General features: G+C 40.6%; 1 protein-coding gene across 1 annotated transcript in view; it reads left to right on the top strand.

The window, feature by feature from the left end:
* LOC126092047 (transferrin) overlaps positions 1-2,634 on the top strand; it is a 173,379-nt gene extending 170,745 nt beyond the window's left edge. The window contains exons 13-15 of the mRNA XM_049907456.1: positions 356-483; positions 1,220-1,375; positions 1,758-2,634. Coding sequence (XP_049763413.1) covers positions 356-483; positions 1,220-1,375; positions 1,758-1,928 — 455 coding nt within the window. The 3' untranslated portion in view covers positions 1,929-2,634. The remainder of the gene's footprint in view (positions 1-355; positions 484-1,219; positions 1,376-1,757) is intronic.
* Positions 2,635-12,922: the final 10,288 nt, after the last annotated feature.

The following is a 12,922-nucleotide window of genomic DNA, read 5'->3' as shown; positions in this document are numbered from 1 at the left end:
ATGTATCTGATAGTTAACCACAATTCTTCAGTATTTTATATATGAACTAAATGTTCTTAGTTTTTGTCAAACTGTGCTGTTCAAAAAGCCATTGGGTAACTGAACTGCTGTTTATAAAAATCTGCTGTAATGACTCCACTCTTATGAACTCCAGGCAATGGCTTCCTTATGAATAAAACTTAGTTACTAATGTAGAGATCTTTTCTTCTCTTCTTCATACTAATACCATAATGGCAGCATATAAAACTAATCAGTAAAATATGTCGTTGTATGCCACCCTTACAAAGTCTTTGAAGAGAGGCATTTTCAGGTGTAGTGATTAAGATAATCACTATCTATTTTTCTGTTTGCACAGATGGTGCCAACACAGAACCATGGGCAGTAAATCTGAAATCAAAGGATTTCCAAACATTGTGTGTTCAAAATGAAACTAATAACTCTGACAATGACAACTGCTACATCAGTTGGTCATCACGTGGACAAGTAAGTACTACCAATATTCTGTACAAGAAACCTCTTACAGCTGGGACTTGAATATGTGCTTGGTACTGTAACAGAAATAAAGACATTGACCTTAATGAAAACACTCCTAAACAGCAATGGTGATATACACATTGTGTGAACAATATATTGATACTTGTACAGTGCAAATGGATTTGATACTGGTACTCAGCAAAGAAACATTGTTTGACATTCTATTAGCACTGTATGTGACAGGGTTATGTCAGTTTTTCACCAATTGTGTAATTTGACTTGCATGCGTAACTTGAATTAATATATATGTAGTACATGTTCTTTTGGACATGTGTGAAAGAACAGACACCGTTTTGATCTTGCAGCCATAAGTCTTTCCGCTCCCGGGATTGGAATGACTCCTTACCCTCTCCCTTAAAACCCAAATCCTTCCGTCTTTCCCTCTCCTTCCCTCTTTCCTGACGAGGCAACCATTGGTTGCGAAAGCTAGAATTTTGTGTGTATGTTTGTGTTTGTTTGTGTGTCTATCGACCTGCCAGCGCTTTTGTTTGGTAAGTCTCATCATCTTTCTTTTTAGATATATTTTTCCCACGTGGAATGTTTCCCTCTATTATATTCATATATATATGTGGTGTCTGTTACATGGGAATTTTACATAAAGAGCACCTTTTTTTAAAGAATTGCTCAGTCTGGTAACTGCTCAAAGTACTTCATTTCTATAGTAAACCAACATCTTTACTTCCAGGTGATGGTAGATAGCAGTATTTCAGACATGAGAGCAGTAGAGATATATTCAGCATTTTTAAAGATGAGCAATTTATTTGGAAAACACTATAAAACACCAGTATCAATATTTCAGTTATTTGGAAAATATGATGGCCAACAGGATTTATTATTCCATGTAAGTATACACTTTTGGTGTTGTGTTTGTTCAGTTTAATGCTTGATTTGGTTACTACCAAGAATTTGAAAGTTGCTAATAAAAAGCAAATATGGTACATTCTGTCACACTACATGTCCTGGTGTCTCATATCAGAAGTGAAAATCATCTATTGGCTCAACATATGATTAGTCTCATATCAGACGAAAAAGATTTTAAGACTCTGAGAAACTATATTTGAGCCAAGGAAGATTTTAACATGTTTCTACTCTGTGTGTCTTTTCTTCTGCACTAAAATTCTGTTGTTCAAGTTAGTGGTTGTAGGACTGTAACCATCTTCCTTATTATTTATGGCAGTATTACAGTTGCAGTAATAATCATAGCTTTCTTCTACCACATACAGGATTCCACAGAAAGATTTGAAGACTACACCACATTACAAGAAGAAAGCAATTTCAAATTAAATTATGAAAACCTACTGACAGAAATGAAACAGTGTCAAAGTATAGCTGTATGGAAGCAAGGATGTGTTTGGTTTGTGCTAATTGCACTTACCATGACCTTCTTGTATTAGCATTTGAGACCAGTTTGTCTGAAGTGTCAAACATTAATTTAGCCATATATTGGTGGGTGAGCTACATGGCTGCAGATTAAATTACTTGATGAAATACAGCAACCAGCAACTTTTTATGTAGCTTTATTTAACCAAAGATACATTTTGGGCTTTTGCCCCTCTTAAATTTGAAATGCAATCAACAAAAAAGCTGTTTTGATGAAGAGATGAATGTATTATACCAACCAAAGGAGGGTATAGCCTGAAATGTCTTGGCACAAATACAGCCATATAAAATGATGCCAGATACTGTATATATTCAAGTAGCTGATGTATGAAGTACATAATGGACCCTCCACTTTAGATTTTGTGCATGAGACAAACATCTTGTACATGGAATAACTGTACTGACTGATAGTACATATGGTGTAATAAATATGAAATCTAGCATATCACACTATTTATGGAGAATTACTACACAGAAGTGTGCAAGGTTTTATTTCATATGTCTGAAGGAACTGGTAATCAGGCTTGTGAATCTGTGCCATATTGGCATACTTGTTGTGACACAAATGGCCTTCTTAGTAGTGTGAACAATTTGTTGTGCCTTATGAGAGTGTATGTTTGGTGATACATTGAAACTAAAAAATGGAATTAGGCTTCATTTTGCCTATGCCATTTAATGATGTTCTAAGTGTGTGTGTGTGTGTGTGTGTGTGTGTGTGTGGTGTGTGTGTGTGTGTGTGTGTGTGTGTGTAAAATTAGAGTAACATGCGAACACACAGAGAGATAGAGGAATGACTGAAAGTAAAACAAAGCAAACATGAGTTGCTAGAGCCACCAAAGAGAAATAACATGTAAAATTAAAAACACTATTTTCTTTATAACTAAGTGTAAAAGTTGTAATTACATATGAAGCACAAGAATAAAAAACAGATACTTCTGGCTAGCAACTGTTGAAATTGTTGTCACTTATTTATTACCTTCTCCATTTTCTCCCATCTTCATCAATGAACTTGGTACAGTGGTAATATGTTATATACAAGCATCTGATACACACTTCCCTCAGGAGCTGTTTTTATCATCAACTAGTGAACATATATGACAAAATTTAAATATTTAAGTCAGCAATGCAAACTACATATTCCCTATAAACACTTTTGGGTGTCAATAGCATCAGGGCTGAAATTTTAGTAAATGTCTACTGCCGGCTGCTGCTTCAAAGCTAAGAACTTCGATGATAATATTTATGGCTAAAATTTTATTGAATAATAATTGATTAATGAAACACACAAAAAACTACAAACCTATAATTTATGGCACTGAACCTTTGAACTAGCATCAAGTAACAATAAACCTGATTTTAAAAAACAATAGCCCATGTGTATACTACAAGACAAAAGTAATCCATTATTCGTTTGCCTCTTAGATAATTGTAAAGTGGGCAACAAATCATGTCTTCAAAGTCAATTTTTTTTATTTGCTTTCTTAACTTGTGATTACCAGTGTACAGTGTCATTTACATTTGGCATTTCATTGTTACTTCTAGATTTTGAATACTCAGCATGTGACATAAGTTACTCATGCTCAGACTCCCTCAGTATTTTAATTAATCCATAAATTTTTACAGCTACAGTCTATCTCGTCTCCATAACTCATTTCCTTCTTTTGTTCATTTTCAGATACCTGAAGCCCATGTCATATAGTTGTCTTGACACTGTACATTAACTTCCACAAATATTCTCAGTTTGTTTTATATGTGAAACCGATTTTTTGCTGTCAGCTAGTCACTTTTAGCATACATATTGTAGATCACCTACTATGTACTTATACTTGCGCCCTTTACTGATGATACTGTAGAAATACATCCACTAGCTGAGACTGGGTAACTAGTGGAACTTGAATCCTAACCAACTGAACAAAACAATAAGCAAAGGTCCATATGACTGCAAAACATGACTGATTCCAACTTTGAACACAGCAAGAAGATACACCATGATGATGCACTGTACGTAATCTGATGGAATCAATGCATTGGTCTCCCTATTAGAGAAAGGCCTGAACTTTGCGCTTATACACAGGACTGCTCCCATACGAGATGTTATCAGCAGAATAGAACAGCCAATATCTAAGCTCTTCAGTGATGCTGCTGTAGAAATTAAGAAATTATGTGGGATGCATGACTCAGTCTTCATCCACGAACTTCCGTCACTCTGCACTCTGAGACTTAAGGGAAGATGAGGATATCATCATTGAACATTACTGTTGTTCTCTCACAAACCGAATATAACAACAAGATACTGAAACAGCAAAATGATCCTGCACACTGCTGATTAAATTAAGATCTGACTAGGAAGATTTAGAAGAAAATCCAGGACTTCACTATAAAATGTTCACTTCTGTCCAACATCATTTAAGAGTTTATAATGCACAATGTGATGGCGTATTCCACATTATGGTTCACACACCACACATTGGTCTCATCCTTATACAGGGTTGTCCAATGATTGTGACCGGGCCAAATATCTCACGAAATAAGTGTCAAACGAAAAAACTACAAAGAACGAAGCTTGTCTAGCTTGAAGGGGGAAACCAGATGGCGATATGGTTGGCCCGCTAGATGACACTGCCATAGGTCAAACGGATATCAACTGCATTTTTTAAAATAGGAACCCCCATTTTTTATTACATATGCATTTAGTATGCAAAGAAATATGAATGTTTTAGTTGGACCACTTTTTTCGCTTTGTGACAGATGGCACTGTAATAGTCACAAACATATGGCTCACAATTTTAGGCAAACAGTTGGTAACAGGTAGGTTTTTTAAATTAAAATACAGAATGTAGGTACGTTTGAACATTTTATTTCGGTTGTTCCAATGTGATACATGTACCTTTATGAACGTATCATTTCTGAGAACGCATGCTGTTACAGCGTGATTACCTGTAAATACCACATTAATGCAATAAATGCTCAAAACGATGTCCGTCAACCTCAATGCATTTGGCAATAAGTGTAACGACATTCCTCTCAACAGCGAGTAGTTCGTCTTCCGTAATGTTCGCACATGCATTGAAAATGCGCTGACGCATGTTGTGAGGCTTTGTCGGTGGATCACGATAGCAAATATCCTTCAACTTTCCCCACAGAAAGATATCCGGGGACGTCAGATTCGATGAATGTGCAGGCCATCGTATGGTGCTTTGACAACCAATCCACCTGTCACGAAATATGCTATTCAATACCGCTTCAACCGCAGGTGAGCTATGAGCCGGACATCCATCATGTTGGAAGTACATCACCATTCTGTCATGCAGTGAAACATCTTGTAGTAACATCAGTAGAACATTACATAGGAAATCAGCATACATTGCACCATTTAGATTGCCATCAATAAAATGGGGGCCAATTATCCTTCCTCCCATAATGCCGCACCATACATTAACCCACCAACGTCGCTGATGTTCCACTTGTCGCATCCATCATGGATTTTCCATTGCCCAGAAGTGCATATTATGCCGGTTTATGTTACCGCTGTTGGTGAATGATGCTTCATTGCTAAACAGAACGCGTGGAAAAAATCTGTCAACATCCCGTAATTTCTCTTGTGCCCCAGTGGCAGAACTGTACACGATGTTCAAAGTCATCGCCATGCAATTCCTGGTGCATAGAAATATAGTATGGGTGAAATCGATGTTGATGTAGCATTCTCAACACCGACGATTTTGAGATTCCCGATTGTCATGCAGTTTGTCTGCTACTGATGTGCGGATTAGCCTTGACAGCAGCTAAAACACTTACTTGGGCACCACAATTTGTTGCAGGTCGTGGTTGATGTTTCACATGTGGCTGAACACTTCCTGTTTTCTTAAATAATGTAACTATCTGGCAAACGGTCCGGACACTTGGATGATGTCACCCAGGATACCAAGCAGCATACATAGCACACACCCGTTGGGCATTTTGATCACAATAGCCATACATCAACATGATATCGACCTTTTCCGCAATTGGTAAACGGTCCAAATTAACATGGGTAATGTATCACGAAGCAAATACTGTCTGCACTGGCAGAATGTTACGTGATACCACGTACTTATACAGTTGTAACTATTAAAGCGCCATCTATCACAAAGCGAAAAAATGGTCCAACTAAAACATTCATATTTCTTTATGTACTACACGAATATGTAATAAAAAATGGGGGTTCCTATTTTAAAAAAACGCAGTTGATATCAGTTTGACCTATGGCAGCGCCACCTAGCGGGCCAACCATAACGCCATCTGGTTTCCCCCTTCCAGCTAGACGAGTTTCGTTCTTTGTAGTTTTTTTGTTTGATGCTTATTTTGTGAGATATTTGGCCCGGTCACTATCAATGGACCACCCTATATACTGCAAGATGAGTTGCATAATCTTAGAACAGTTTTTTGATAGAATGTATATTGTGAAAGACAAATTCATTGTACATTGCTACAAAAACAAGTGCAGCTGAGGGCATAAACTGAAGAAATCACTATCACAGTTTTCTTGCAGTACTTTGGTGGTATTTTCTCAAATATGGAACAGGTCCTAAACACGGACACCATGAAATGTGTCTTTTGGTCCCAGTGAAACTGAAGAATTTATGTCATATCGAATATGATATTGGCTTCAAGAAAGAAGGTGTGTATGAGATTCCTTGTTGGTGGGGAATGATATGCATTGGCTGAACACACTGTACAGTGTAAGACTGTTATTATGAATACCATTGTCATACACATCTGCACCAACCAGATAAATATGTACACTTGGGCGCATGCCGGCCACTTACGCTATATCCATTATGTGGTATTTGCACCAAGAAATTAACTCTATTAGAATCCCATGAACTGCCCTAGCCTCCAATGGTTCAACACTTTGGCAACAGTTTCTCTTTTGCCTCTTCAGTGGACAACATATTAACTAATTGTTCTCACATAATGGTTTGCCTAGTATGGACATTGAAGGTTCTATTATGTGAATTTATTGTGGTCTAGAACAATGCTTAAAAATTCACTCTACCCCTATGAATATTTTTACACGTTCAACCACAATCAATCATTATCAGGAAAACATATCGTTTTCACTTGCATTATAAATTGGTTATGGATTCCTATGCAAAGGCTTGTATGTTGTGAGTTTTTCTCATGAGTTTGCTTAATTTTCCAATTGTCTTATGACAATACCATTAATTACAAGGTGTACAACTTTGCTTCCACCATTTGCCGATAGATGGTGGCAACAGTAAGAAACGGTAAAAAGAAACAGATCACAGCCATCAGGCAGTTAGCTTGGACTTCGGTCAACATAACCTCATTCAAACATTAGTCGATTTGTCTCTGCATCGTAAAGTTGTTCTTGATTGAAAATGTCAGTTTTCTCATGATTTGTGGGAGGTGTTACTGTTTTGCTTCAGTATGAAGAAAACAGTGGCCGAGTCTCATTGAATGCTCTCAAGTATGTATGGTACGGACGCTATTAGTGAAAGAATGTGTCGTGAGTGGTTTCAACGCTTCAAGAACGGTGATTATAATGTCATAGACTGGCATAATGGTGGAAGAGAGAATGTTTTAGAAGATACAGAATTGGAGACACTACTGAGTGAAGACTCGCATCAAATTCAAGAAGAATTGGCGCAATTAGTGGGAGTGACACAGCAAGCCATTTCAAAACGTCTCAAGGCTATGGGCATGATTCAGAAAGAACGAACTTGGGTCCCATGTGAGCTGAAACCAAGAGATGTCGAACGTCATTTTTATGTTTGTGAACAGTTGCTTCAGAGGCAAAAACGGAAGGGATTTCTGCATCGCATTGTGACCGGGAACGAAAAATGGGTTCATTATGATAACCCTAAATGCATAAAATCGTGGGGATATCCCGGCCCTGCTTCCACGTCGATGGTCAAATCAAATATTCACAGTTCCAAGATCATGCTCTGCATTTGGTGCGACCAGCTTGGCGTCGTGTACTATGAGTTGTTAAAACCAAGTGAAACAATCACAGATGCTCTTTATCAAATGCAATTAATGTGTTTGAACAGAGCATTAAAAGACAAATGGCCGCAACACAGCAAGAGGTATGATAAAATGATTTTGCAGCACGACAACATGTGTGACCCCAAGTTGCAAAAGCGGTCAAAATTTACATGGAAACATTAAAATGGAAAGTCCTACCCAACCCGCCGTATTCTCCAGACATTGCTCCCTCTGACTGGCACCTGTTTAGATCAATGGCGCATGGCCTGGCTGACCAACATTTCCGAAGTCACAAATTGGATTGATTCATGGATCGCTTCAAAAGATGAACAATTTTTTTGACATGGGATTTGTACACTGCCCGAAAGATGGGAGAAAGTAGTGGCCAGTGATGGAAAATACTTTGAATGATACATGTGTAACCAATTTGTTTCATTAAATCCTCAAATGTTGGGGGAAAAACGGCGGAAGCAAAGTTGTACACCTTGTATAAAAACAATTTTCTGCAAAAATTTTGCACTATTTTGGTGTTCTACAATATAATAGTCTTCCCACTAAACAGCATTCAGGTGAAATGGAACACCTCATCCACTATTTCACTCAGCTATGTATCGGCTTGATCTCACCTTAAATTTGTCAAAGATCCCTGTGGCCCATACAGTGTTCACTGGTTGGTTTAAAAGAAGGGGGGGAAGCGACCAAACTGCAATGTCATTGGTCCTTTGTTCCCAGCAAAATAATTACACATGGGAAAAAAGAAAAGAAAGGAGACATACAAAAAATACAGAAGAATGACAGGAGGACAACCAAAACTGCTATAACATCCACCCTAAAAAGCATTAGAGTGGAGAACACAAAGCGACAAAGAACACACGTTGAAACTTATATAGAATGATAAAACCCACTGACATGTATAAAACGTAAAAGTAAATTAGCCAATGAGGCACTGTCAGCTAAAATTAATGGCAACGAGTCCGATAACTGAAGGATCCGTAGCAGGGCAGCCGAAGGAGGACAGCTCACCAACATATGGGCCACTGTCAGCCAGGCGTCGCACCGATACCGATGCGGGTCATCACGGCCCAGGAGGTAGCCGTGTGGCACCCAAGCGTGGCCAATGCGGAGGCCCTGAACGTTACAATTAACTATCAGTTTTGCGTCCGATTCGAAAATCTAGACTCATAGGAGAACGACCAACCACAGAGTCCCTTTGAGAGGCCCGCATGGAGGACTCCCACACATTTGTTGTCTCCTTAATGACACACAGTTTGTTGTGCATGATGAGGTTATGCCATTTCGTAGCAGCCAATCTCCATAAGCTGTTTCCACATAGCCTGTTTGGCCAGCCTGTTGGCAAGTTTGTTGCCTGGGATTCTGACGTGACGTGGGGTCCACACAAAAACTACTGAGCGACTGGACTGTTGTGGGGCATAGACGGACTCCTGGATGGTCGCTACCAAAGGATGACGAGGGTAGCACTGGTCGATAGCACGTAGGCTGCTGAAGGAGTCAGTACACAGAAGAGACAACTCCCCAGGTCACAAACAGATGTGCTCAACACTACAAGATATAGCCACCAGCTTGGAAGTGAAAACACTGCAGCCAGCAGGCAAGGAATGCTGTTCAATATGTCCTCCATGGACATATGCGAAGCCGATGTGAGCATCAGCCAGCGAGCCGTTGCTGTAAACCACTTTGTGGCCTCGGTACATGTCAAGAATCGAGAGGAAGTGGCAGCAAACAACCTCAGGATTAACTAATTCCTTAGGGCCATGCGAAAGGTCCAGGCAAAGCCGCAGCCTAGGTGTACATGAATGGTCCTCAAGGATAGGTGGTAAAGGCAAGGACTCCAGTTCCGATAGAAGGGATCGGACACGAAATGCAATTAGAAACTCAGACCTGGGCCACCAATGCGGGAGATGAACCACCGTGGGTGGGAAAAGGAGACGGTGATTCTGATGTTTAGGAAAAGTACGAACATATGCAATGTAACTAGCCAACAGTTGTGCATGCCTAACATGCAATAGAGGGACTCCAGCCTCCTCAAGGACACTGGTAACCGGACTGATCCTAAAAGTTCCTGTCACTAGGCAAACACCACAGTGGTGCACTGGGTTGAGTATACACAATGCTGAGGCTGCTGCCGAACCATAAACCAGACTCCCACAGTCAACATGGGATTGAACAAGGGCTCTGTGGAGCTGTAGCAGCGTAGAGCGATCTGCATCCCAGTTGGTGTTGCTCAGGCAACAGAGGGCATTGAGGTACTGCCAGCAATTCTGCTTCAGCTGTCAAAGATAAGAAAGCCATGCCAATCGGGCGCTGAAAACCAGTCCTAAGAATCGATATGTCTCCAATACCGTGAGTGGATTGTCATTAAGGTAAAGTTCTGGTTCTGGATGAACGGTACGACGCAACAGAAGTGCACAACACATGACTTTGCGGCCGAAAACTAGAAACTGTGGGCTAGAGCCCATGACTCTGCCTTGTGGATGGCTCCCTGTAAGCGCCACTCAGCAGAACCAGTACTGGTGGAGCAGTACGAAATGCAGAAGTCGTCTGCATACAGAGAAGGTGAGACGGACGGCCCTACAGCTGCTGCTAGACCGTTAATAGCCACTAAAAATAGAGATACACTCAATACAGAGCCCTGTGAGACCCCATTCTCCTGGATATGTGGGGAACTATGGGAGGCAACAACTTGGACATGGAAAGTACGAGGAGACAGGAAATTCTGGATAAAAATCAGGAGCGGGCCTCAGAGACCCCACTCATATAATGTGGCAAGGATATGATGTCGCCAGGTTGAATCATACACTTTTCGTAAATCAAAAAGGACGGCAACCAGGTGTTGGCCTCTGGAAAAAGCTGTTCAGATGGCAGACTCGAGGGACACATGATTAACAATGGTGGTGACCCTGGTGGAAGCCACCCTGACTTGGAGCCAGTAGACCACGTGACTCCAAGACCCAACCCAACCACTGACACACCATACATTCCAGCAGCTTACAAAGAATGTTGGTGAGGCTGATGGGCCGATAGCTATCAACATCAAGTGGGTTTTCATCGGGTCTGAGCACTGGAACGATGGTGCTCTCCCGCTATTGTGATGGAAAGACGCCAGCACAGTGCCACCCCGCAAGGGGTTATGGGCGTTAAAATCTCCCATAATTAGGAAAGGTTTAGGGAGTTGATCAATCAGTGCAGTTAATACATTCAGGGATATTGCACCACCTGGAGGAAAATATACATTGCAGTTATTTCCTTCGTCGTCCTTATTCTGACAGCCACACCTTCAAGAGGGGTTTGAAGGGGTACAGGTTCACTACAGACTGAGTTTAGGACATAAACATAAACTCCACCCGACACTCGATTATAGTTGCTATGGTTCCTGTAATATCCCTTATATTGCGGAGGGAGGGGCCCGTATTGCCGGGACCCAGCTTTCCTGGAGGGCAATGCAGAAAGCATGTGTAAAGCTTAACAATTTCCGTAGCTCAGCCAGGTGGTGGAAAAACCGCCGCAATTCCACTCGAGGATGACCTCATCGTGAGACTGGGAAGGCATGGAACATTCAATGGGCTGGAACATTCAATGCAGCAGTTTACGCCTCAGGGTCACCTGCTGCCACCGACTTTTTGCCTGAGCAGTCTATACCCATTGTGTCCGAGGGTCCAAAGAGATCTACATTGTCAGCGAACGCCAGAAGCTTCACCTCATCCGCAGATGCAGAGTTTGTAGGTAGTGGTGGTGGTGTGGGTACCACTGGATTTCTCTCCCTGCCTGTGAGGACTTCACTGATTCAGCCTCTGGGACTGAGCATGAGCGTGAAGACCTACACCAGGCTAAGGATGGCAGTGATGCTCGTTCGCCCTGGTACGTCGTATGTATGAGAGTTGATGGAGATCTTTCATGTCCATGAAGCCTAAGTTTTTTTGTGGAGTATTTGGAGGACAAGTTTGAGGAGGTGGAGGGCTTGTCCAAAACGTGATCTGGGTCAGTCTTGATAAAAGCAGCATCTTCTGCCCAGTCATGGACATTACTTGCTTGTGACAAGTTGGGGGATGTTTCTGTTACCATCATGCCCCATAAGAGATAAAATATGGTCCAGAGTGTTATATTCCACAGGGACCTTCTTTTGCAGTGTGACGATGAGCTGCCCCTAACCGGGGCAATACTAGAGAGTGGCACCCCTCCTCCCTCGAGCATTTGAGGTAGGGCGCCAAAAATTTTAAAAATCGAGTTTTCAAAAATATGTCCATTTTGTAGCGCACATCTTTCTGAAGGGTCTGATACATAAAACATATGTGTTTCAGGAAATGTAATACATATCATTTGGTCTTAAATGTGCCAAAGTGTAGTACCACGCCTCTTCACACAGCATTCTTTTATCGCAGGTCACTGTATTTCGTTCTGTGGAACTCAACCGTGTAACATTTTGTAATGGTTTTGTGAGACATAAAATTAAATATAGGATACATAAAACCAGTGAAGACAACAGACAAGCAAGACAGTACACATTTCTTGAATCCTTAAGTCCTTGCATTGCTTTTCTCACTAACCTTAGTACAGCTTTACATGGTGTGCTTTCCTTTTGGGCAAGATACTATTAGCTCATCATCAAAGCTCGTCAAACATTTTGCTACATGAAAAAACCAAATATGGTTGTCTAATACTGAAAAAGGTATTAATATGAATAATACCCAAGACTGGTGTGCTTTTTTGATCTGATTACATGTATTTTGTCACTGTCTGCTAGATAACAGGCCTGACTAATATTGCAGGAATTTTAACACACACCAAATAAACAACACTGTTTTGGCACAAATGGTCATTTTTATAACACGCCAGAATATAATAATGAAGTACCAATATCAAATGCCCATTACGCCTACTGCAAGCAAAAAGTTTCATGTTAGGAAATAGTTTCACATTTCATTCATACGCTCTAGCTTCTGAAGCATGAGATCGAAAAGTAGTAGTACGAAATGTTTATATAAATTTGGAACTGTCGTATTCT

Source organism: Schistocerca cancellata, chromosome 1 (genome assembly GCF_023864275.1).
Source record: "Schistocerca cancellata isolate TAMUIC-IGC-003103 chromosome 1, iqSchCanc2.1, whole genome shotgun sequence".
NCBI classification, from domain to species: Eukaryota; Metazoa; Arthropoda; class Insecta; order Orthoptera; family Acrididae; genus Schistocerca; species Schistocerca cancellata.
This window is presented reverse-complemented; position numbering and strand designations above follow the sequence as displayed.